This window comes from Oncorhynchus gorbuscha, linkage group LG03 (assembly GCF_021184085.1).
Source record: "Oncorhynchus gorbuscha isolate QuinsamMale2020 ecotype Even-year linkage group LG03, OgorEven_v1.0, whole genome shotgun sequence".
Classification (NCBI taxonomy): domain Eukaryota; kingdom Metazoa; phylum Chordata; class Actinopteri; order Salmoniformes; family Salmonidae; genus Oncorhynchus; species Oncorhynchus gorbuscha.
Window position 1 is genome coordinate 65,049,622 of NC_060175.1, and position 24,482 is coordinate 65,074,103.

At 43.5% G+C, this 24,482-nt stretch overlaps 1 protein-coding gene and 1 pseudogene across 1 annotated transcript in view; one reads left to right on the top strand and one right to left on the bottom strand.

The window, feature by feature from the left end:
- Positions 1-13,690, top strand: part of LOC124031708 (cadherin-13-like) — a 26,313-nt gene extending 12,623 nt beyond the window's left edge. The window contains exons 4-17 of the mRNA XM_046343292.1: positions 2,890-3,034; positions 3,754-3,929; positions 4,014-4,145; positions 4,287-4,472; positions 4,772-5,091; positions 5,442-5,584; positions 5,712-5,939; positions 10,636-10,857; positions 11,012-11,133; positions 11,298-11,375; positions 11,487-11,603; positions 11,710-11,751; positions 11,895-11,999; positions 12,203-13,690. Coding sequence (XP_046199248.1) covers positions 2,890-3,034; positions 3,754-3,929; positions 4,014-4,145; positions 4,287-4,472; positions 4,772-5,091; positions 5,442-5,584; positions 5,712-5,939; positions 10,636-10,857; positions 11,012-11,133; positions 11,298-11,375; positions 11,487-11,603; positions 11,710-11,751; positions 11,895-11,999; positions 12,203-12,412 — 2,226 coding nt within the window. The 3' untranslated portion in view covers positions 12,413-13,690. The remainder of the gene's footprint in view (positions 1-2,889; positions 3,035-3,753; positions 3,930-4,013; positions 4,146-4,286; positions 4,473-4,771; positions 5,092-5,441; positions 5,585-5,711; positions 5,940-10,635; positions 10,858-11,011; positions 11,134-11,297; positions 11,376-11,486; positions 11,604-11,709; positions 11,752-11,894; positions 12,000-12,202) is intronic.
- Positions 13,293-22,565, bottom strand: LOC124031709 (annotated as a pseudogene).
- Between the last annotated feature and the right edge of the window lie 1,917 nt (positions 22,566-24,482).

The following is a 24,482-nucleotide window of genomic DNA, read 5'->3' on the forward strand; positions in this document are numbered from 1 at the left end:
GTAAAGATGAGGTCGAGCGTATTGCCTGCCTTGTGAGTAGGGGGAAGGTGAGAGGGTGAGGTCAAAAGAGGAGAGGAGTGGAAAGAAGGAGGCAGAGAGGAAAGAGTCAAAGGTAGACGTGGGGAGGTTAAAGTCGCCCAGAACTGTGAGAGGTGAGCCGTCCTCAGGAAAGGAGCTTATCAAGGCATCAAGCTCATTGATGAACTCTCCGAGGGAACCTGGAGGGCGATAAATGATAAGGATGTTAAGCTTGAAAGGGCTAGTAACTGTGACAGCATGGAATTCAAAGGAGGCGATAGACAGATGGGTAAGGGGAGAAAGAGAGAATGACCACTTGGGAGAGATGAGGATCCCGGTGCCACCACCCCGCTGACCAGACGCTCTCGGGGTGTGGTTGAAAATGTCAATGAAGACACTTGCCAGTTGATCACGCATGCTTTGACTACATGTCCTGGAAATCCGTCTGGCCGCACGGCTTTGTGAATGTTGAACTGTTTAAAGGTCTTGCTCACCTCAGAGAGCATGATCGCACAGTCGTCCGAAACAGCTGGTGCTCTAATGCGTGCGTCAGTGTTGCTTGCCTCAAGGTGAGCAACAAAGGCATTTAGCTCGTCTAGTAGGCTCGCGTTACTGGCCATCTTGTGACTGGGTTTCCCATTGTAGTCCGTACTAGTTTTCAAGCCCTGTCACCTCCGACGATGGTCAGTTCCAGTGTAGTAGGATTCAATCTTAGTCCTGTATTGATGCTTTGCCTGTTTGATGGTTTGTCTGAGGGCATAGCGGGATTTCTTATAACCGTCCGGATTAGTGTCTAGCTCCTTGAAAGCGGCAGCTCTAGCCTTTAGCTCCGTGCGAATTTTGCCTGTAATCTATGGCTTCTGGTTGGGATATGTACGTACGGTCACTGTGGGGATGACGTCGTCAATGCACTTCATGATGAAGCCGGTGACTGAGGTGGTATACTCCCCAATGCCATTGGATGAATCCCAGAACATATTCCAGTCTGTGCTAGCAAAATTAGTCCTGTAGCGTAGCACCCGTGTCATCTGACCTCTTCTACATTGAGTGAGTCACTGGTACTTCCTGCTTTAGTTTTTGCTTTTAAGCAGGAATCAGGAGGATAGAATTATGGTCAGATTTGCCAAATGGAGATTGAGGGAGAGTTTTGTATGCGTCTCTATATGTGGAGTAAAGGTGGTCTAGAGTTTGTTTTCCTCTGGTTGTACATGTGACATGCTGGTAGAAATGAGGTAAAACGGATTTAAATTTGCCTGCATTAAAGTCCCCTGCCAATAGGAGCCGCTGCTGGATGAGGATTTGTTTTTTGCTTATGGCCCAAATGTATCTACATGTATTGGAACTACATTTTACATGACATTAAACACACTGCTCAAAAAAATAAAGGGAACACTAAAATAACACATCCTAGATCTGAATGAATGAAATATTCTTATTAAATACTTTTTTCTTTACATAGTTGAATGTGCTGACAACAAAATCACACAAAAATTATCAATGGAAATCAAATTTATCAACCCATGGAGGTTTAGATTTGGAGTCACACTCAAAATGAAAGTGAAAAACCACACTACAGGCTGATCCAACTTTGATGTCCTTAAAACAAGTCAAAATGAGGCTCAGTAGTGTGTGTGGCCTCCACGTGCCTGTATGACCTCCCTACAACGCCTGGGCATGCTCCTGATGAGGTGGCGGATGGTCTCCTGAGGGATCTCCTCCCAGACCTGGACTAAAGCATCTGCCAACTCCTGGACAGTCTGTGGTGCAATGTGGCGTTGGTGGATGGGAGCGAGACATGATGTCCCAGATGTGCTCAATTGGATTCAGGACTGGGGAACGGGTGGGCCAGTCCATAGCACCAATGCCTTCCTCTTGCAGGAACTGCTGACACACTCCAGCCACATGAGGTCTAGCATTGTCTTGCATTAGGAGGAACCCAGGGCCAACCGCACCAGCATATGGTCTCACAAGGGGTCTGAGGATGTCATCTCGGTACCTAATGGCAGTCAGGCTACCTCTGGCGAGCACATTGAGGGCTGTGCGGCCCCCCAAAGAAATGCCACCCCACACCATGACTGACCCACCGCCAAACCGGTCATGCTGGAGGATGTCACAGGCAGCAGAACGTTCTCCACGGCGTCTCCAGACTGTCACGTCTGTCACATGTGCTCAGTGTGAACCTGCTTTCATCTGTGAAGAGCACAGGGCGCCAGTGGCGAATTTGCCAATCTTGGTGTTCTCTGGCTAATGCCAAACGTCCTGCACGGTGTTGGTCTGTAAGCACAACCCCCACCTGTGGACGTTGGGCCCTCATACCACCCTCATGGAATCTGTTTATGACCGTTTGAGCAGACACATGCACATTTGTGGCCTGCTGGAGGTCATTTTGCAGGGTTCTGGCAGTGCTCCTCCTGCTCATCCTTGCACAAAGGCGGAGGTAGAGGTCCTGCTGCTGGGTTGTTGCCCTCCTACGGCCTCCTCCACGTCTCCTGATGTACTGGGCTGTCTCCTGGTAGCGCCTCCATGCTCACCTTTCCCCCTGTTGTCTATTCTATTTGCACAACACCATGTGAAGTTTATTGTCAATCAGTGTTGCTTCCTAAGTGGACAGTTTGATTTCACAGAAGTGTGATTGAGTTGGAGTTACATTATGTTGTTTAGGTGTTCTCTTTATTTTTTTGAGCAGTGTATATTGAAATGTATTTTTTTCTGTATGGGTATTGCGTTGTGTTATTTTAGTTTGGTTTAGTTCTTATTAAATGTATTGCTTAATAGCTCGATAGTTTGCTTGATTGGTTGATGTATTGATTGGTTGGTTGGTTGAATGACTGGTGGATTGATTCACATCTTCCTTATCACATGGGACTACAGCTGACATTTGAGGCCCGAGATACATCCAATAATGCATTGGACACCCGGCTGGGAGTGGAGGTGGAGATTCTAGACATCAATGACAACCCCCCAGTTTTCCAGAGGAACACTTACACCATCAACCTGAAAGAGTCTACTTCACAGGGTAAAATATTCTATTTGTTTGTGTCTTTCTTTCTTTCTTTCTTTCTTTTTTCTTTTATTCTCGCTGCCTTCGTTTTATTTATTGCGGATAAAAGAAAACCACACTGTGAGCTCCCTCAGAATGTTTAGGATGTATTGTTAATGTAACTGTTAAGTGTTTCCAGTTCTTCTTTGAAATATGAACTATAATTATTTACAATATGAGTGAAATAGTTTTCATTTTTTTAAGTATGGTAAAACGCAACTGTTCTGTGTTGGAATGGTGTGGACGTACCCCAACAACAAAATGGTGTGGGCGTATACTGGTCATTAAAAATATCAAATGGAGTCGACCACAGATTGGCCAGCTAATCCTCATCTGGAGGATGACATCAACCTCTATGAGGAAATAGCAAGCATTTTTGAAGCAGTCTGTTTGTAGATGTTTGTTTTTTTAAGTGTTTCATTCTCCAATGTATTATTTGGCCACACATATGAGTATAGGCTGAGTCAACAACACAATTTGGGTGTGAGCTAACAGTTAACATACACTTTTAAAAGTGAGATTGTCAACGGACAGTTACTTTAAAATCGACACAAATTGCAGACATTGACCAACGGATTTTGCTGCGAAACACACAGAGTAAGTATTTTGAGTGAACCTGCAATGTGGTTGTCCTTTATCTATGATTGGTTGAATTGGAGCCTGAAACCATGACTCTCTGTTTCCTCTCATATCAGGAGATTTCATGACAGCTGTAGTTGCAACAGATAAAGATCAAAGCAGCACAAACAATGGCACCTTTGACCTGAAGATTGTCTCCATCACCCCTACGCCCCCAGACAACCTGGAGTTCTTCCTTGAGCAAAGTGGTCCGACTGGAATCATCAAATTCAAAGGGTGTCTGGAGCACGAGGTAAGAGGTGCCTCTATTTATGTCTATAATCTTTCATTCATTAAATTTCAACTATAGTGTGATTGTTATAATCTTCCACTTCAGAAATCAAAGAAATACACCATCCTGGTGGAGGCTAAAGATCGTGGAGAGGTGGTTCAGCTCTCCAGCACATGTACAAACATCATCAATATAGAGGATGAAAACAACCATCTGCCTGTCTTCACTGGGCAAACGGTGGGCAACATGATTATATCCTCTTCACTTTATCACAAGATGTGGTGGAGGTATTTGTTCAAATATATTAATGATTCTCCGGAACCATAACTATATCCCTCTTATAATGTACCATCCTCCTGGGATATTATATTATTTCAGGGTGCAGGAAGCATCAAGGAGAGAGACAGAAGTGATGTACCAATTCTTCGGCTCCAGGTTTCAGACCAAGATACCAAAGGTACTGTAGCCTGGAAGGCCAAATACACTATCCACGGAGACAAGGACCAGAACTTCAGAATCACCACTGATCCAGACACCAACGAAGGAGTCTTGTTTGTTGAAAAGGTCTGTTCCCTTTCAAATAAGTTAATGCCTCCTAAATAAGATAATGTATGTCATGTGAGACTTTCAGATTTTCTGCAATTTACATTTTTAAAGTTGTGGTTCTATTAATCATATTTCTGTTGTTGTTGTTGTTGTTGTTGCAATCAAACTAATAGCAGACCTGTAGTATTAGTTGGAGTAGTATCTGATGAACTGTGCTCATAGATGTGGTTGCAATAATCATATCCCTGTATCCATTTGTTTGACGAAACACTAAATCATCCTTCCGTAAACCACATTCTCCCTCTGTCTCTTGGTAGCCTCTGGACTACGAGGATGGCTCTCAGAGGAACCTGTCAGTCAGTGTAGAGAATGAGGCACCCTACTTCTCTTGTAAGGTCAAAGGTCGTCCTGCCATGGGCCTGTGGGATGTGGTCACCACAGGGGGGGTATCTTTGACAGGTGAACGGCCCCTGCTGTCCACCCGCCAGGTGACGGTCACGGTGGAGGACATCAACGACCCGCCCATCTTCACCCCCGCCATCAAAAATGTGACGGTGGAGGAGAATGTGGAGGTTGGCTGGTACCTGGAGACGTTCACTGCCATCGATCTAGACAGGAACCATGCCAACACCTTCAAGTAAGACTGGGGATGCATTTAACCCACCCTTCAGTGGGGTCTTCTGTTCTATCTCCTACTGTACAGTTCTGCAGCACCTCCTACTGGTTTATCAAGCTAGACTGGAAATCTCGGCCAGTTCTCCATGACATTGTTTTTTTTACAGTTCATTACCAATTCATTACTATAATTAATTTGACCTCAAACCACAGATCATTCTTGATTTTTATAAAACTTCTACTAAAAGTGTCATACCTAGATCATATGTTGTGATGATGCACACTCTTGAAGCCAATCAGGCCAACCAAGCCAACCTTTTGCTAGACCTGTAGTCGAAAACACATCTTACATGCCCAAACCATGTATTGTAGGTACGTGAAAGGAAAGGACCCTTGTGACTGTGTGGCAGTAGACACAAAGACCGGCAAAATAACCACAACTAAGATCTTAGACCGAGAGTCACCTTATGTGAAGGACAATCTCTATCAAGTGACAGTGTTTGCTATTGATGATGGTAAGAACTATAAAAAATACTATTCCAATACAGTAAATTATACCAAAATCAGTCAAATAACACTGTATCGGTATATCATCCACGGTACCACCAGCATGTGTCAGTTGAGAGTTTCTCTGATTGACAGGCCAGCCTCCCATGACCGGAACTGGAACGCTCAACATCTACCTAAAGGACCAGAATGACAACCTTCCGGAGCTTGAGATGGCCACCATGGACATGTGTCTTTCTGATGAGCACACCGAGGTCAACATCACAGCCTACGACCTGGATGAAGAACCCTACAGCGGACCCTTCTACTTCCAGCTCCAAGGGGACGATGTCAAGGGCAAGTGGAGGATTGACCCCGACAACGGTGTGGTTTTCCTCCTCATGAATGTCTCGTACACTCTATCTGACCTCTCATTCATAATACGTTATTCCATATGGGCTTTTTTACTCTCTACATACCTACAGTTGAAGTCGGAAGTTTACATACACCAAGTTTACATACATCGCGCACCACTCCCGAGCATACTACTCGCCAATGTCCAGTCTCTTGACAACAAGGTTGATGAAATCCGAGCAAGGGTAGCATTCCAGAGAGACATAAGAGACTGTAACGTTCTTTGCTTCACGGAAACATGGCTCACTCGAGACACGCTATCGGAGTCGGTACAGCCATCTGGTTTCTTCACGCATCGCGCCGACAGAAACAAGCATCTTTCTGGTATGCCTTATGATTAACGAGACGTGGTGTGATCATAAAAACATACAGGAACTCAAAGTCCTTCTGTTCGCCTGACTTAGACTTCCTCCCAATCAAATGTCGACCGCATTTTCTACCAAGAGAATTCTCTTTGATTATAATCACATCTGCATATATTCCCCCCCAAGCAGACACATCGACGGCCCTGATCTAACTTTATTTGACTCTATGTAAACTGGAAACCACATATCCTGAGGCTGCATTCATTGTAGCTGGGGATTATAACAAGGCTAATCTGAAAACAAGACTCCCTAAATTTGATCAGCATATCGATTGTGCTACCAGGGCTGGTAACACCCTGGATTATTGTTATTCTAACTTCCGCGGCGCATATAACACCCTCCCCCGCCCTCCTTTGGAAAAGCTGACCACGACTCCATTTTGTTGCTCCCAGCCTATAGATAGAGACTAAAACAGGAAGCTCCCGCGCTCAGGTCTGTTCAACTCTGGTCCGACCAATCTGATTCCACGCTTCAAGATTGCTTCTATCACATGGATTGGGATATGTTCTGCATTGCGTCAAACAACAACATTGACGAATATGCTGATTCGGTGAGCGAGTTTATTAGCAAGTGCATCGGCGATGTCGTAACCACAGCAACTATTAAAACATTCAGAAACAAGAAACCGTGGATTGATGGCAGCATTGAACTGTGCGAAACTGAAAGCGCGAACCACTACTTTTAACCAGGGCAAGGTGACCAGAAACATGACCGAATACAAACAGTGTAGCTATTCCCTCCGCAAGGCAATCAAACAAGCTAAGCGTCAGTATAGAGACAAAGTAGAGTCGCAATTCAACTGCTCAGACACGAGGTATGTGGCAGGGTCTACAGTCAATCACGGATTACAAAAAGAAAACCAGCCCTGTCGCGAACCAGGATGTCTTGCTCAAAGACAGACTAAACAACTTCTTTGCTCGCTTTGAGGACAATACAGTGCCACTGACACGGCCCGCTACCCAAACCTGTGGACTCTCCTTCACTGAAGCCGACGTGAGTAAAACATTTAAACGTGTTAACCCTCACAAGGCTGCAGGCCCAGACAGCATCCCCAGCCGTGTCCTCAGAGCATGCGCAGACCAGCTGGCTGGAGTGTTTACGGACATATTCAATCAATCCTTATCCCAGTCTGCTGTTCCCACATGCTTCAAGAGGGCCACCATTGTTCCTGTTCCCAAGAAAGCTAAGGTAACTGAGCTAAACGACTACCGCCCCGTAGCGCTCACTCCCGTCATCATGAAGTGCTTTGAGAGGCTAGTCAAGGACCATATCACCTCCACCCTACCTGACACCCTAGACCGACTCCAATTTGCTTACCACCCCAATAGGTCCACAGACGACGCAATCGCAACCACACTGCACACTGCCCTAACCCATTTGGACAAGAGGAATACCTATGTGAGAATGCTGTTCATCGACTACAGCTCAGCACTTAACACCATAGTAACCTCCAGTCTCGTCATCAAGCTCGAGACCCTGGGTCTCGATCCCGCCCTGTGCAACTGGGTACTGGACTTCCTGACGTGCCGCCCCCAGGTGGTGAGGGTAGCTAACAACATCTCCACCCCACTGATCCTCAACACTGGGGCCCCACAAGGGTGCGTTCTGAGCCCTCTCCTGTACTCCCTGTTCACCCACGACTGTTTGGCCATACACGCCTCCAACTCAATCATCAAGTTTGCAGACGACACTACAGTGGTAGGCTTGATTTACCAACAACGACGAGACGGCCTACAGGGACGAGTTGAGGGCCCTCGGAGTGTGGTGTCAGGAAAATAACCTCACACTCAACGTCAACAAAACAAAGGAGATGCTCGTGGACTTCAGGAAACAGCTGAGGACAGTAGTGGAGAGGGTAGTAAGTTTTAAGTTACTCAGCGTACACATCACGAAAAAACTGAATTGGTCCACCCACACAGACAGCGTGGTGAAGAAGGCGCAGCAGCGTATCACCGCCTGGTACGGCAACTGCTCCGTCCACAACCGTAAGGCTCTCCAGAGGGTAGTGAGGTCTGCACAACGCATCACCGGGGGAAAACTACCTGCCCTCCAGGACAACTACACCTCCCGATGTCACAGGAAGGTCATAAAGATCATCAAGGACAACAACCACCCGAGCCACTGCCTGTTCACCCCGCTATCATCCAGAAAGCGAGGTCAGTACAGGTGCATCAAAGCAAGGACCGAGAGACTGAAAAACAGCTTCTATCTCAAGGCCATCAGATTGTTAAACTAACATTGAGTGGCTGCTGCCAACATACTGACTCAACTCCAGCCACTTTAATAATGGAAAAATGTACGTAAAAATGTATCACTAGCCACTTAAACAATGCCACTTAATATAATGTTTACATACCCTACTCATCTCGTATGTACATACTGTACTCTATACCATCTACTGCATCTTGCCTATGCCGTTCTGTACCATCACTCATTCATATATTTTTATGTACATATTCTTCATCTCTTTACACTTGTGTGTAGAAGGTAGTTATTGTGAAATTGATAGGTTAGATTACTCGTTGGTTATTACTGCATTGTTGGAACTAGAAGCACAAGCATTTCACTACACTCTCATTAACATCTGCTAACCATGTGTATGTGACAAATACAATTTGATTTGATTTTTGATTTGAAATGTCAGAATAATAGTACAGAGAATTATTTTTTTCAGCTTTTATTTCTTTCTTTCACATTCCCAGGGGGTCAGAAGTTTACATACACTCAATTAGTATTTGGTAGCATTGCCTTTAAATTGTTTAACTTGGGTCAAACATTTTGGGTAGCCTTCCACAAGCTTCTCGCAATATGTTGGGTGAATTTTGGCCCATTCCTCCTGACAGAGCTGGTGTAACGGAGTCAGGTTTGTAGGCCTCCTTGCTCGCACACACTTTTTCAGTTCTGCCAACACATTTTCTATAGGATTTAGGTCAGAGCTTTGTGATGGCCACGCTAATACCTTGACTTTGTTGTCTTTAAGCCATTTTGTCACAACTTTGGAAGTATGCTTGGGGTCATTGTCCATTTGGAAGATCCATTTGCAACCAAGCTTTAACTTCCTGACTGATGTCTTGAGATGTTGCTTCAATATATCCACAGAATTTTCCCTCCTCTTGATGCCATCTATTTTGTGAAGTGCACCAGTCCCTCCTGTATTGTGTTCTTCGGCTTGCAAGCCTAACAGAGATGGCATTTCTCCAAAAAGTACGATCTTTGTCCCCATGTGTAGTTGCAAACCGTAGTCTGGCTTAGTCTTGTTTTGGAGCACTGGCTTCTTCCTTGCTGAGCGGCCTTTAAGGTTATGTCGATGTAGGACTCGTTTTACTGTGGATATAAAGACTTTTGTACCCATTTCCTCCAGATCTTCAGAAGGTCCTTTGCTGTTGTTCTGAGATTGATTTGCACTTTTCACACCAAAGCACGTTCATCTCTAGGAGACAGAACGCGTCTCCTTCAAGGGGTATGATGGCTACGTTGTCCCATAGTGTTTATACTTGCGTTCTATTGTTTGTACCAATCAACGTGGTACCTTCAGGTGTTTGGAAATTGCTCACAAGAATGAACCAGACTTGTGGAGGTCTACCATTTGTTTTCTGAGGTCTTGGCTGATTTATTTGGATTCTCCCATGATATCAAGCAAAGAGGCACTGAGTTTGAAGGTAGGTCTTGAAATACATCCACAGGTACAGCTTCAATTTACTCAAATGATGTCAATTAGCCTCAGAAGCGTCTAAAGCCATGACATAATTTTCTGGAATTTTCCAAGCTGTTTTAAGGCACAGTCAACTTAGTGTGTGTAAACCTCTGACCCACTGGAATTGTGATACAGTGAAATAAGTGAAATAATCTGTCTGTAAATAATTGTTGTAAAAATGCCTAAAGTAGACGTCCTAACCAACTTGCCAAAACTATAGTTTGTTAACAAGAAATTTGTAGAGTGGTTGAAAAATGAGTTTTAATGCCTCCAACCTAAGTGTATGTAAACTTCCAACTTCAACTGTAGCTTTTGCACAAGAAGGCCCCATGCCACATTCACATCCTCGTAACCTCAGAGTTCAAATCAATGTAAGTTATTTGCATAGAGCTTCCTATTGGTTGATTCTGATACTTCCCAAGTGGGACACTCGGAATCATCTTTCTACAACGAGTTAGCAAGTCAGAAATGTCAGAGTTTTCTATTTCCGACTAGCATGTTAATGTGGCATAAGTCTCTCAATACTATAGGCCTATACTTCATGCAGTTCTCAACTAGCTAAACTAATGCTATTGCTATCTCTCTTTCTCACTACACATCCCTCCAGGCTACACAGTGAACCTGGTGAAGGAGAACACAGTGTACGCAGGTCACCACGAGCTGCTGCTGAAGGTGTTTGACCTGCAGGGTCAGGGTGCCCTCCACAACCTGTCCGTCACTGTGTGTGACTGCTCCAGGGTTGCCAGCTGCCGCATGCGCAGGGCCACTGGATCTAAGATTGGAGAGAGTGCTATAGGGATTGTCATTGCTGCCATGTTGCTACTACTAGGTATATAGTCTTTTGAGTCTTGTGTTTGGTGGAAAAGACAAACTGGCCTACATTGCCACCTAGTGCTTATTTGGCAAATTGGCCCCCACTAAATACATTTAAAACAGCACAGGTTAGTGTGAATGATGTGTGTCAAAATGTGTGTCCCTCCTAGGTTTTCTACTGTTGTCTCTCCTGGTGACTTCTAAGAGAGATCTGAAGCTGATCCCTCTCGATGAAATCTCTGGAGAACATCTGCTCAAATCGAACATTGAGATCCCAGGAACTGATTGCAAGGTAACCACAGACAACATTACTATCACTACAATCACGTGTTCGTAGAATGTATGCACACATGACTGTAAGTCGCTTTGGATAAAAGCGTCTGCTAAATGGCATATATTATTATTATTATATTATTCTTCTCTGGAAATGATACGATATGCTGTTTTTGACCCCAGGTGCCTACGGCTACCATACTCCAAGTGTACAGCCAGGTGGAAACGAAAGCTGCTTTTCAACCCATCGAGAGGATGTCGGTTAGGAAACCTGCAATGTTCAATCAATCAATTATTTTGGTTCATACTGGGCATATTTGACAAATGGAAAACTGTTTAACCATGACAAGTCAATATTATATATTTTCCCAGGCTGTACAGAAGTCAGCCAGTATGCGAGCACAGGTACGTTCAGGATATTCCAAGTATTCCTCCTCCTACCAAGAGCAACAACAGGGAGAGTTTCAACGAGGAACCACCCTGCGCAAGGTAGGCTATAGCAATCAAATAAGTCGACTACCTTTATACATTTTTGCCCTGTCCATTCAATTCTCAGTGGCACTGTGTTACAGCAACATTTAACATCTTGTTTCAGAGTGCGCCCACAAATTTACGCTCCAACGGTTATTATGAACAGGTATTTCAAAATCGAATATTTCAATTAACCTTATGTGTAAGCTATTTTTTTCTGAGACTTTCATTTTTACTAATGTTGCATGGTGTTGTTTGTACGTGTGTGCGAGTTCTGTGTGTAGTGATATTGTGTTTCTCATCACTCAGGGGTCAATGGTGAGCAGATCAATGAAGACAAGAACAAGATACTCCTCATGGAAAGAAGATAATTGTCTCGACAAATCCGGGCACTTGATGACCCAACTGAATCAGGTAACAATGTTCAACAGTCACAAACAGTCATGGCTGTAATCAATGAAAAAAAAAAACTTTCAAATTGTGATTTTTTTTTATGTACTAGTTGAACTGTTTTCTTCTTTGTCGATTAACCTTATTGTGACCACAACTCTCCTCCATTCACTTCAATCTCTCCCTCCCTCCTGCCCTCCTTCCATCCATCTCTCCACCTTCTCCAGAGGATGTACACCCTGCAAGTTCAAGGAGAGGAGCTGGGGGACTATGCCCCGCACCCCTACGCTGAAGAGGGGGACCTAGAGACAGACCTCCAGCTGGATGCTATTTCCATCCCTGAGACCCTCTTCGACCAGGACACGCTCCTCTACCTGGGCCCCAGGTTCAACACCCTGGCCTCCATCTGCAACACCGCAGACCTCAGCGCATCCTAAGCCCATCTTGGCTCTGCCAGGACTGGCTAGATAGCATTGGCATAACAGGCTAGGTCACCGGCCACATTCCTGGAATATAAACTGGACTGGATCACTCATTCTTCAAATGAGGTAGAACAGCAAACTTGCTCTTGCAAAATCTGGATGAGAACAAGCAGTGTCATTTTTTAAATATTTTTTACAAAAACCATCAAATGCACACAGGACTACGAAGGTCAGTGATCAATCAATACAAAGACCAAGATGGAACTCAGTGTTGAAGGGAGAACAATGAAATTGACCACTGAGAACACACACAGAGAGAGACGATGTAGTGGGAAGATACTTGCATGGCATTGACTTGGCCCTGTGCTTTTATGAATGCGATGGCTGCAATTTAGAGGTGAATTAACAGTGAACATACCACGCCATCGCTTACCTCTTTAATCTTCAGAAAATACATTGAGTCAGAATAGTGTAATATTGTTTTCTATGATGGTTATGATGATGATTCCCAAATCAAATGGTATTTTTCACACGCTTCGTAAACGACAGGTGTAGACTAACAGTGAACTGCTTACTTACGGGCCCTTCCCAACAATGCAGTGAAACAATATATACATAGTAGAAAAGAATTGAACCAAAAAGTATAAAAACAATAACACAAGGAATAAATAGACAAGTAATTAAAGCTTGGCTATATACACGGGTTACCAGTACCGAGTCAATGTGCAGGGGTACGAAGTAATTGAGGTAGATATGTACATACAGGTAGGGATATAGTGACCAGGCAACAGGATACATAATAAACAGTAACTAACAGCAGTGTATGGGGTGAGTCAAAAGAGATTATTGCAAAAAGAATCAATGCAGATATTCCGGGTAGCTATTGGTTAACTGTTTAACTAACTATTCAAGATATTTAACTAACTGGTCAAGATATTCTCAATGGTGCAGCTGTAGACGTTTTTGAGGATCTGAGAGCCTATGCCATGCCAAATCTTTTCAGCCTCCTGAGGAGGAAGAGGCGTTGTCAGCCCTCTTCACGGCTGTGTTGATGTGTGTGGAGCATGATAGTTCCTTAGTGATGTGGACTCCGAGGAACTTGAAGCCCTCAACCTGTTCCACAACAGCCCCATCTATATACATGGGGGCATGCTTGGATTACCAATGAAAGCTTGGGTTGAAAGTTTTGCGCTGAAGTCTGGTTGATTTATTTGTTTGTATTGGTGTTGGCTTTGAATGTATATTCTATGAGTGTTTTTTGGTATCTAGATAAAGGTCATTGTTTTACATTCATATCGTTTTACTTAGTAATAATGCAGTAGTCACGTAGTAATGCAGAGTTCTGTGGTATATTTTCATGCATCTCAAGTCACGGTTTCAATGAAACAAACATCTTTCCAAAATATACGTTCACTGTGATTTAATGTTCAATTCCCAACCATCCCGACTTATCAGCAGCATCAACATAGCAAGACGTAGGGACAAGTGTGAGTGCGTGGAAGTGAGTGCAGGCGTTCATGCGCGGGCGTGTGTGTTGTGCATTCACTTGGGAATGTAGACAGCGTGCAGGAGCCATTGGTAGGCAGAGAGAGTCTCCTGTTCCACCTGGAAGCCTTTCCGTGGGTTGTCACGGATCCTCTCTAGAACCCCTGGAATACACAAGCACAAAGTGTAAACCTCACACATAGCATCATACTCATGTCTGTTATTCCTACACTGCATTAAGTGAAATGGTTGGCAATGGAAAAATACTGACTTTTGAGAATATTTGATTCTGAATGCATTCATACACTATCTTACATGGTCTAAAGTTCTATCGAAAACACACAATTCTTGATATTGTGGACAGAGTACCTAGCATGCACGTGATGAGGTCTGTGGCAGTGCCCACAGTGGGGTGGGGGTAGGCAGAGATTCCCATCTGGGAGGAGACTGACGATGGCATGCGTGTGTTCCTCCTGGTCATGCCACTGGCGCAGGAAGGTAGCGAAAACTCTGCGCTCCGTAAAGGGCCGCTGGACCAGGATCACCCTGTGAGCTGGGATAGACACATGACAAACACAATCACTAATGGGTAAATGACAAAAATACACATAGACCGTCTGTATAAGCATAACAACACAATCCCGGCTTGGCTAAAATGTGTTTCAGTGATTCAGTTGTGCTCCTCTACACCTTAGTTGTAGAATAATGCCACACCAATAACAGATGCCTTTCATGTAAAAGTGTTGTTTTTTTTTTACTTCAGTGTGTCTGTAATGAGGAGAGTCTCACCTGGGATGTTATTCTCCTTAAGCAGCCTGTAGGAGAAGCGGATGTTCTCTCCAGTGTTGGTGGCCTCTGTCTCCAGCTGTATGTTCCCCCTGGGCACTCCCATCCTCAGAGCAGCATCCAAGAACACGTCAGCCTCTGGCCTCGTCCACACACCTGGAACACACAACACACACACTAGAGACATTGGATAGTAACATGCGTGTGTGTGTGTGTGTGTGTGTGTGTGTGTGTGTGTGTGTGTGTGTGTGTGTGTGTGTGTGTGTGTGTGTGTGTGTGTGTGTGTGTGTGTGTGTGTGTGTGTGTGTGTGTGTGTGTGTGTGTGTGTGTGTGTGTGTGTGTGTGTGTGTGTGTGTGTGTGTGTGTGTGTGTGTGTGTGTTTTCTTGCATGGGCAGAAAGAGGGACAGAGAAAGACAGAAATAGCGGGAAAGATGCCCAGTGTCTTGCTGACCTGCAGTCTGGTTGCCTAAGTAACCAGTGAAAAGCAGCCAAGGAGCCAATCCTTCCAGGAAGAGATCAGCTGACCTCTCTGCCACACGCACGTCATGCCAACCCAGGCCTATTATGACATCACTCTGAGAGAACATACATAATTATGACATAATTTGAACAGATTACTACAAAACACAGAAGAGAAAATCTATGAGTATGACATGGAATATGACATCATCGTAAGAGAGGATAGTTCATTATGATGTTATTTTGGGTGAAGCCAGATGAGCTAATCATGACTTCCCAAAAGAGTGTAGCTTAACACAACTTAAAATTCAGTTTGAATCCCATTTGAAATGTATCCTGTCAAAATGTATCTTATGTGTATATACAGTCAGATACGAAGGCTTGCCTTTTCCAGAGATTGGTGCAGACAAAGGTAGTCCCAGAGAACTCTGGCCCACTTCTCACCCTCATTGTCCGTTCCCCTCACATGCTGCCCTGTAGGAGAGAACACAACACACTTCAAAAGCAGAACCAAATCAAATAACCAAAGCAAAAATGATGACACTGAATTAATCAATAACAATACTTATTCACAGGTCAACAATGTCCTCATTAAATACACGTGTGGAAAGGAAGCACCCTGCTTCACCTCAGGCGAGCACAGAGCTGTAATGGTCCACTCCGTTTTGATATAGCCACAGCATCTAGACAATAACAGCGCCCCGAGGGCAGGTGATGTGGGTCATCCTTTAAAGACAGCAGTAACAGTGGCCAGGCTCAACATGCTGCACTACACCAGCGTTCAACTCATTCACACACATAAGATCATTCAGAAGCAGTTAACGTTGACATCCTATTTCTCATTTGTCCCAAGGATAAAAGCTTGGCACAGCCCAGCGGCTCTCTCTCCCTACGTTCTCTCTTTTCTCCGCCATCTCTCAATATTTGATTAATGAATTAAGCCAGGTTCATCCTCTACACAGGATGCACTGCCAGTGTTCCGGCATATTCCACACTCTGGCATTATTGTGAATGGCTAGTCTAGTCTAAATCCAGTTATTGTCTCATTGTAACTCTCATTGGCTAATGTGCATTTCAATGTTCTTCATCCGACTGGCTGATTAGGTCTACTGTCACTTTATTCAATCGGTTGGTGAGTCTCCTGTAAACCTTGTTTTCCTTTAGCTGCTGTTAGCCCCCCTCCCTTACTGAATAATTGGCCTTGTCCATTTTGTATTTGACTCCGATTGGCTGAGTGTAGACTGATGATAGTGTTTCTTTGTGAGGTAGAACGAAGCGAAAGGTCCCATAGAAAGACCTGGGGGGGAAATAAACTTCTTCAATTGACCTCCACTCCTGCACTGTTAACACCAAGATTTTTCCTCCAAACCTGCTTGCACACCCACTCTGGTTTAGATTGGGTGTTGTTTTGTTTTTGTCCCGAACTGGACCCAATCCTATCCACAACATAATAAGACAGATGGTTACTTAATGCAAAAAAAAACAAAAGTAGGGTGGTTAGTCGGGGATATAACGCAAATGTCTAGAAACCCATAGGTTGTGAGTTGGAATCTCATCAGACAACTTTAGCATTTAAGCTAATTAGCAACTGTTCAACTACTAGCTACTTTTTAGCTACTTTGCAACTATTTAGCATGTCAGCTAACCATTCCCCTAACCCGTTTAGCTAACCCTTCCCTTAACCCTTAACCTAACACCTAAACGTAACCATAGCTTCACTAATGTTAGCCACCTCCATAGGATTCCTTAACATACTATACCTTTCACCAATTTGTACCAAATTGTACGTTTTGCAAATTCGTAAGATACAGTGGGGCAAAAAAGTATTTAGTCTGCCAAAGATTGTGCAAGTTTTCCCACTTAAAAAGACGAGAGAGGCCTGTAATTTTCATCAACTATGACAGGCAAAATTAGAAGAAAAAAATCCTGAAAATCACATTGTAGGATTTTTTATTAATTTATTTGCAAATTATGGCGGAAAATAAGTATTTGGTCACCTACAAACAAGCAAGATTTCTGGCTCTCGCAGACCTGTAACTTCTTCTTTAAGAGGCTCCTCTGTCCTCCACTCATTACCTGTATTAATGGCACCTGTTTGAACTTGTTATCAGTATAAAAGACACCTGTCCACAACCTCAAACAGTCACACTCCAAACTCCACTATGGCCAAGACCAAAAAGCTGTCAAAGGACACCAGAAAGAAAATTGTAGACCTGCACCAGGCTGGGAAGCCTGAATCTGCAATAGGTAAGCAGCTTGGTTTGAAGAAATCAACTGTGGGAGCAATTATCAGGAAATGGAAGACATACAAGATCACTGATAATCTCCCTCGATCATGGGCTTTTTTTCTTCTCATTTTGTCTGTCATAGTTGAAGTGTACCTATGATGAAAATTACAGGCCTCTCATCTTTTTAAGTGGGAGAACTTGCACAATTGGTGGCTGACTAAATACTTTTTTGCCCCACTGTATAATATGAATTGTAATTCGTAACATTTAATACGAAATGGGTCAAGGACATCCACAAATTACTACATACCATATGAAGCGTAACACACTGTATCATACTTCGTGGAGTGTCTCGGGTTTACATACATAATAATACGAAATGCTCTAAGATCAGGTTGAGTTTCTGTCATATTGCTTTCATCTGCCCAGTTCTATTTGATCGGTGGAGGGGAGTTAATGAGGACAGGGGGAAGGAAAACGTTTTGTGCAATGAAACGCAGCTATGGTGTGCCAGCCCTGACTGCTCATCTAACTGCCTGACCTGACCCTGCTCGCTCTCACTGCCCTCTGGAAGTCCAGTTAGCAGCAACACACAGTAAACATCCGCTAGTGTGTGTGACCCATGGTGTGACCCCGGGCACAGAAGTCAAAAGTCAGCTCAAACACAGTGTTGTTTTTTTCACCGAGAAATACATAGAAAAGACCTTTAGCGAGGGTGACAGACGTGTCACTGAGAATTCCTGAGATTCCGGCTCTGAAAATGTTGTTAAAATAGAAGTTGATAGCTGAGACCAAATGTCTAACGGCAGATGCTAAGTGGAATCCTTGGGACGACCTTACCCTACCCTTACCTTAACCGTTTTAAATGTCATCTTCAACGGGGACACGTCAGAGTTAGACGTACCAAGGATTCCACTTAAGCCTTGTCCAGTGTTTAACTTGCATTTTTGATTAGAGTTTCTAGACACCCTAAAGGTTAAATGTGTGATGTTGATATTATAAGGGAAAACCCTGAACAAGTAAATATGACATCACAGTAACTATCTGATGACATCAGCACTGACCCCTGTACAGTTGTGATGAGTATGAGTATAGTACATCGTGTAAATAAAACAATGCAGAATCAAGTGTAATTAAGCACATTCAATCATAAATAAATACCATATTTCACAATTATATAAATATAAATTAGTCCTATAATATGAACAAACTACATTTGGTAGGTGCTAAACAGTGAGGAAAAGGAAAAGGCATGGACGTATTTCACTCCATTTCCCTGGCAGACCTACAACCTGGTGGGCTTTTCCTCCCCACTGCCCTGTCCCTGGGTCTGCAGGTAGACATCATACAGCTCCCTGAGGTGGATTATCAGCTCCTCTGTGTTCTGGCCTGTGAGGGCTGACACAGGGATCACCCTTGGGCCATGTGGCCCCTGAGGGCGTCCATTTTCCCCCGAGCCCCAGGCAGATCCATTTTGTTGGCCACGATAACGTGGGGCGAGTGGGAGAGTCCGGCTCGTACTAGTTCAGCTCGAAACGCAGGTGCTGGAACTGGGTTCAGGGTTCTGGGGAGGACAGGTGCAGGACAAAGAGCAGGAAGCGACAGCGATCAACATGGCGCAGGAAGCGACAGCGCTCAACGTGGCGCAGGAAGAAGATCCCCAGGCCTTGGTTCAGATGGACCCCATGTATGATACCAGGGATGTCAGCCACCAGATATTGGGAAAGGGAGGGGTGGTAAACTGCATGATCAACCTTTGTGCCCAACATAATATACAACAGTAAGACAAACTCCATTACCTGCCACTTGCTCATGGTCCCTGTACTTAACAATTCCCACATGGGGGTTGAGGGTTGTGAAGGAGTAGGCAGCCACAGCAGGCCTGGCATTGGAGATGGTCCATAGAAGAGAAGGACTTCCCTGCATTAGGAAACCCAACCTGAAGTGGAAAAACACACACCAACCTGTAAATCGAAGAAAATGTTACACATTTTTGTGGGATCAAGTAACATCCCATTTATACGTCCACAATACTATTGTAACCCGCCCACATTATAATAACATAGACCTAGTCAGAGGAGAGTGAGCCCCACTCCCATGTCTCACCAGTCCAGCCATGGTGGTGTGGGGGCTGTGCTTTGGCAAAGTGGGTGGGGCTATATCCTTCCTGTTTGGCCCTGTCCGGGGGATGTCCTCGGATGGGGCCACAGTGTCTCCTGACCCCTCCTGTCTCAGCCTCCAGTATTTATGCTGCAGTAGTTTATGTGTCGGGAAGCTAGGGTCAGTTTGTTATATCTGGAGTACTTCTCCTGTCCTATTCGGTGTCCTGTGTGAATCTAAGTGTGCGTTCTCTAATTCTCTCCTTCTCTCTCTCTTTCTTTCTCTCTCTCGGAGGACCTGAGCCCTAGGCCCATGCCCCAGGACTACCTGTCATGATGACTCCTTGCTGTCCCCAGTCTACCTGGCCGTGCTGCTGCTCCAGTTTCAATTGTTCGGCCTTATTATTATTCGACCATGCTGGTCATTTATGAACATTTGAACACCTTGGCCATGTTCTGTTATAATCTCCACCCGGCACAGCCAGAAGAGGACTGGCCACCCCACATAGCCTGGTTCCTCTCTAGGTTTCTTCCTAGGTTTTGGCCTTTCTAGAGAGTTTTTCCTAGCCACCGTGCTTCTACACCTGCATTGCTTGCTGTTTGGGGATTTAGGCTGGGTTTCTGTACAGCACTTTGAGATATCAGCTGATGTACGAAGGACTATATAAATCCATTTGATTTGATTTGATGGTACGCAGCTCCAGCTGGAGGACAACTCTCCTGGCCTCTCTCTCCCGGGGTGGCCGTCATTGGGGCACGGTTCTCATTGGACAGGAAGCACGGTTCCTCTTTCCCCCCCAGCCACTCCAAACACAGCCACGTACTCCTGGCTATGCTGGGAGAGGTCTGCCATAGTCTCCCCCGCTCCCTCACCACCGTGCCCACTGGCACCTGCATGGTTCCAAAACACCACACACAACATTCAGTTTGGCCTTCACTTTATTATACAGTCAGCATTTCGGTATTTGGTATTTACTTAGTAATTACATCGCAAAATGAAAGTCATTCAAATCTACGTTCATACAAGAGCCCCTAATTCAAAGCAACACCCCGGCCGTAGCCATGGGCACTAAATCACAGCGATGTAGATTGTGCTGGCGTTGCGTCCGTTGCAGTTCTTACAGCCTCCTGAGTCGCCATCACCTCCTTTGTAAACGGGGGTGACCTGCGCCAGGGATTTCACCTGTCTTTCGTCTGGAGTCACGCAAGTAACAGATAGACGGAAATAGGACTTGATGTAAGCATCCGAAACCTTTCTCAACAACAATGATCTGAAGAGGTCAACGAAAGCTTCTCAGAAGATCAAGACATTTTTAACCAGATTATAAACCAGGTCGGTTTGAGAAAATGCAACACTGTTGAGAGTGACAGTGTCTCTCACCCACTTTTGATGATGTTCCCACCATCTCCTCCATTCCCTCTGTCCGGTCCACCCCACTCTTTCCAGGGCTCACTATGGAAGGTGCAGGCCCCTTTCCCACCTGCTCCAGTCAGTAGCTTCACATTGCGGTGGTCCACAAAGTGGCGAGTCTAAACAGAGTGAGAGCTTAAAGATATCTACCTGCATTCTAAAATCATATCCCACTTGCACCCTCTTGAAAACGTAACTAAGCTAATATCATTGTCACATCTTATAGTCTAATCAATATTTCCTTATCCTTATTTGTGTCACGTTCTGACCTTAGTTCTGTTATTAAATCTTTGTTTTAGTATGGTCAGGGCGTGAGTTAGGGTGGCAGTCTGTTGGTTTTTCTATGTTGGTTTTTGACTTCGGCCTAGTATGGTTCTCAAACAGAGGCAGCTGTCAATTGTTTTCCCCGTGCTGCCATCCTGTTAGAAGGAAACAGATTATTTTATTACAATGGTTAAATTGGATTTTCATTGTGTTCAATGGTGTTATTTGCCCCCTAGTGGAGCTTTCTGGTACTTAGAAAGACTACGCAAACAGGAAGTACAGAATTTGTTCTGCACGCATAGAAGCAGCTACAAACAACGCTACAGGTCTTTCAATGTAGTTATTTCTTGTCACGCTAAGGCCTTGGAAAATATTTGTCTGTAAATTCGATTCAAGCATTTAGCTAATGATGATAATATTGTTATTGATAGAGTTGCTTACATATCAATGTTGGTTGCATTTACTCACAAATTGCAATGCCTTTAATGTATGTCGTTAGCTGTATTACTTTGCTCGTGCGTCATGCAAACGAATTGTAAAATATACAATACTGTGGTTTTGTTACTGTTTCTAGTGTAATATGCTTTGTTATTCTACATGGATGGTTGTACATTATTAGAGTAATGAAAGGAGCCAATTACCATATGAGTAACAATTAGCTATATGGTTTGGCATCATGCCAGATGCATGGTACCTTAGCGCGTGCGTTGTATTTATGCAACTTCAAATGTGTAATGTACAGCTACAGTATGTCGGTGTGAATTGAATACTAAAGTATATTCTTTTCTGTATTTTGCAGTTTCACAACACGTTTTCAATATATTCATTCAAGAAAAGTCACGCCTTGGGAGTTTTATTGAAGACTTAGTTGTTAGCTATCTGTCTAGTTTTGCATGGGAACGCAACTCAAGGGCAGAATAGTCCCTGATTGAGAATCATACTTAGGAAGCCTGGGTTTCACTTTTGGGTTGTGGGTGTTTGTCTTCCGTGTCGGTGTTTGTCGCCACACGGGACTGTTTCGTTCATTTTCACGTTTATTGTTTTGTATTTCGTAGTGTTCATTTTGTTTTAAAATAAACATTATGGACACTTACCACGCTGCGTTTTGGTCCTCCGATCCTTCTCGCTTCTCCCTTACAATTTGAGTCAGTGTTCACTTCGTCAACAATAATAGTGACTCAAATATTAATCACACACCTATTTTCAATGGCAATTGACGAGACTATAACTGACTAAAGAGACCCAGAAACAAATATTTCAGTTGACTAAAACGAGACAAAATTTAATTATCTGTGACTAAAATCTCACTACTAAATGGACTGGACGAGAGATTGAGAGCTTTGAGTGATAAGCACAATTAAAATTGGCAGCACAGAATCACAGCAAAGTTCTGTTAAGCAGTGTGGTCAGACAGGCTGATCGGCTCCGCTCCGCCTCCAATCATACACATATTCAACGTAACTAACCAGTCACCACCAGTCTTCTAGTTAGATACCCTTTGCCTGGTTTATACAAGCTGCTTAACTAAATAAAAAACAACAGCAGCAGCATTAAGTTTAATAGTAAAACAACAGTCTAGCTATGTTTTTCTCTCCCTTGAGTATAGGAACGCTTTTGAATTTGTAGTCTCACTCAACTCTCACACTTTTCCAACTGCATTTCATAGACAGGTTCTGTAATTAACGTACGAGCCACGTTTCCCTCTTTCCCTCAGAGAAAACGGCTTGATTCTAGGCATTACCGTTCAAAAGATATTGCCCATAATACCAGCACTCACTTTTTTTCTTTCTATCACGCATTTGTGGGCCACAGTTTACATTCATAAAGCATACCACGGCCCTTGCCAAGAGTGTTCAAAGCTGTCATCAAGGTAAAATGATGCTATTTGAAGAATCTGAAATATAAAATATAGTTTGATTTGTTGAACACTTTTTTGGTTACATGATTCCATATGTGTTATTTCATAGTTTTGCTGTCTTCACTATTATTCGAAGTATGTGGAAAAGAGTAAAAATCAAAGAAAACCCTTGAATGAGTAGGTGTTCTAAAACTTTTGACCGGTAGTGCATGTTTGTCATATTTCTACTGTTGGCAAGAGAATTGGATGTTATGCAGAAGAATATGTTGGTAGGACAAGTCTATGTATGTTTGTGCACATGGAAGACAGTGATTTATGTTTACTATAGGTTAATGAGGCAATACAAATGTGATGTGACTAAAATGAAAGGGCATTTACTTGACATAAATGGCCCACTGTTTCTCATTCCGACATTAAATAGACCAAATCATTATTCAAATGACAAAAATGCAACTAAGACAATGATATTTTAGTCAAAATTAATAAGACGAGAATACATATTTTTAAAATAATGCCAAAATGAACACTGATTTGAATGCCTGAAGGAACAAGTAAGCCCTGTCCAGAATTCACCAAAGTGCAGAAAAACTAGTGAAGAGGCATTGTAAGCTATCTAGCTATAGTATATTCGGAAAGTATACTTTTTTCACATTTTGTTACGTTATAGCCTTATTCTAAAATGAATAAAATAGATTTCCCCCCCTCATGAATCTACACACAATACCCCATAACGATAAAGCAAAAACAGGTTTTAGAAATTGTAGCAAACTTAATAAAAATAAAACACTGAAATATGATATTTACATGCAGTACCAGTCAAAAGTTTGGAGACACCTATCCATTCCATTTTATTTATTTATTTAACAATTTTCTACATTCTAGAATAATAGTGACAGTATCAAAAATATGAAATAACACATATGGAATCATGTAGTAACCAAAAAAGTGTTAAACAAATCAAAATATTCAACGTAGCCACCCATTGCCTTGATGACAGCTTTGCACACTCTTGGCATTCTCTCAACCAGCTTCACCTGGAATGCATGTCAATTAACAGGTGTGCCTTCTTTAAAGTTAATCAACTGTTCAGAAGAGACTGCATGAAATCAGGCTTTCAAGGTCAAATTGCTGCAAAGAAACCACTACTAAAGGGCACCAATGACAAGAAGAGACGTGTTTGAGCCAAGAAACCAGAGCAATATACATTAGATCGGTAGAAATCTGTCTTTTGGTCTGATGAGTCCAAATTAGATTTTTGGTTCCAACCGCAGTGTGTTTGTAAGACACAGAGTCGGAACGGATGATCTCCGCATGTGTGGTCCCCACCATGAAGCATGGAGGAGGAGGTGTTTTTTTGTTGTTGCTGGTGACACTTTCTGTGATTTATTTAGAATTCAAGGCACACTTAACCAGCATGGTTATCACAGCATTCTGCAGCGATACGCCATCCCATCTGGTTTGCACTTAGTGAGACTATCATATGTTTTTCAACAG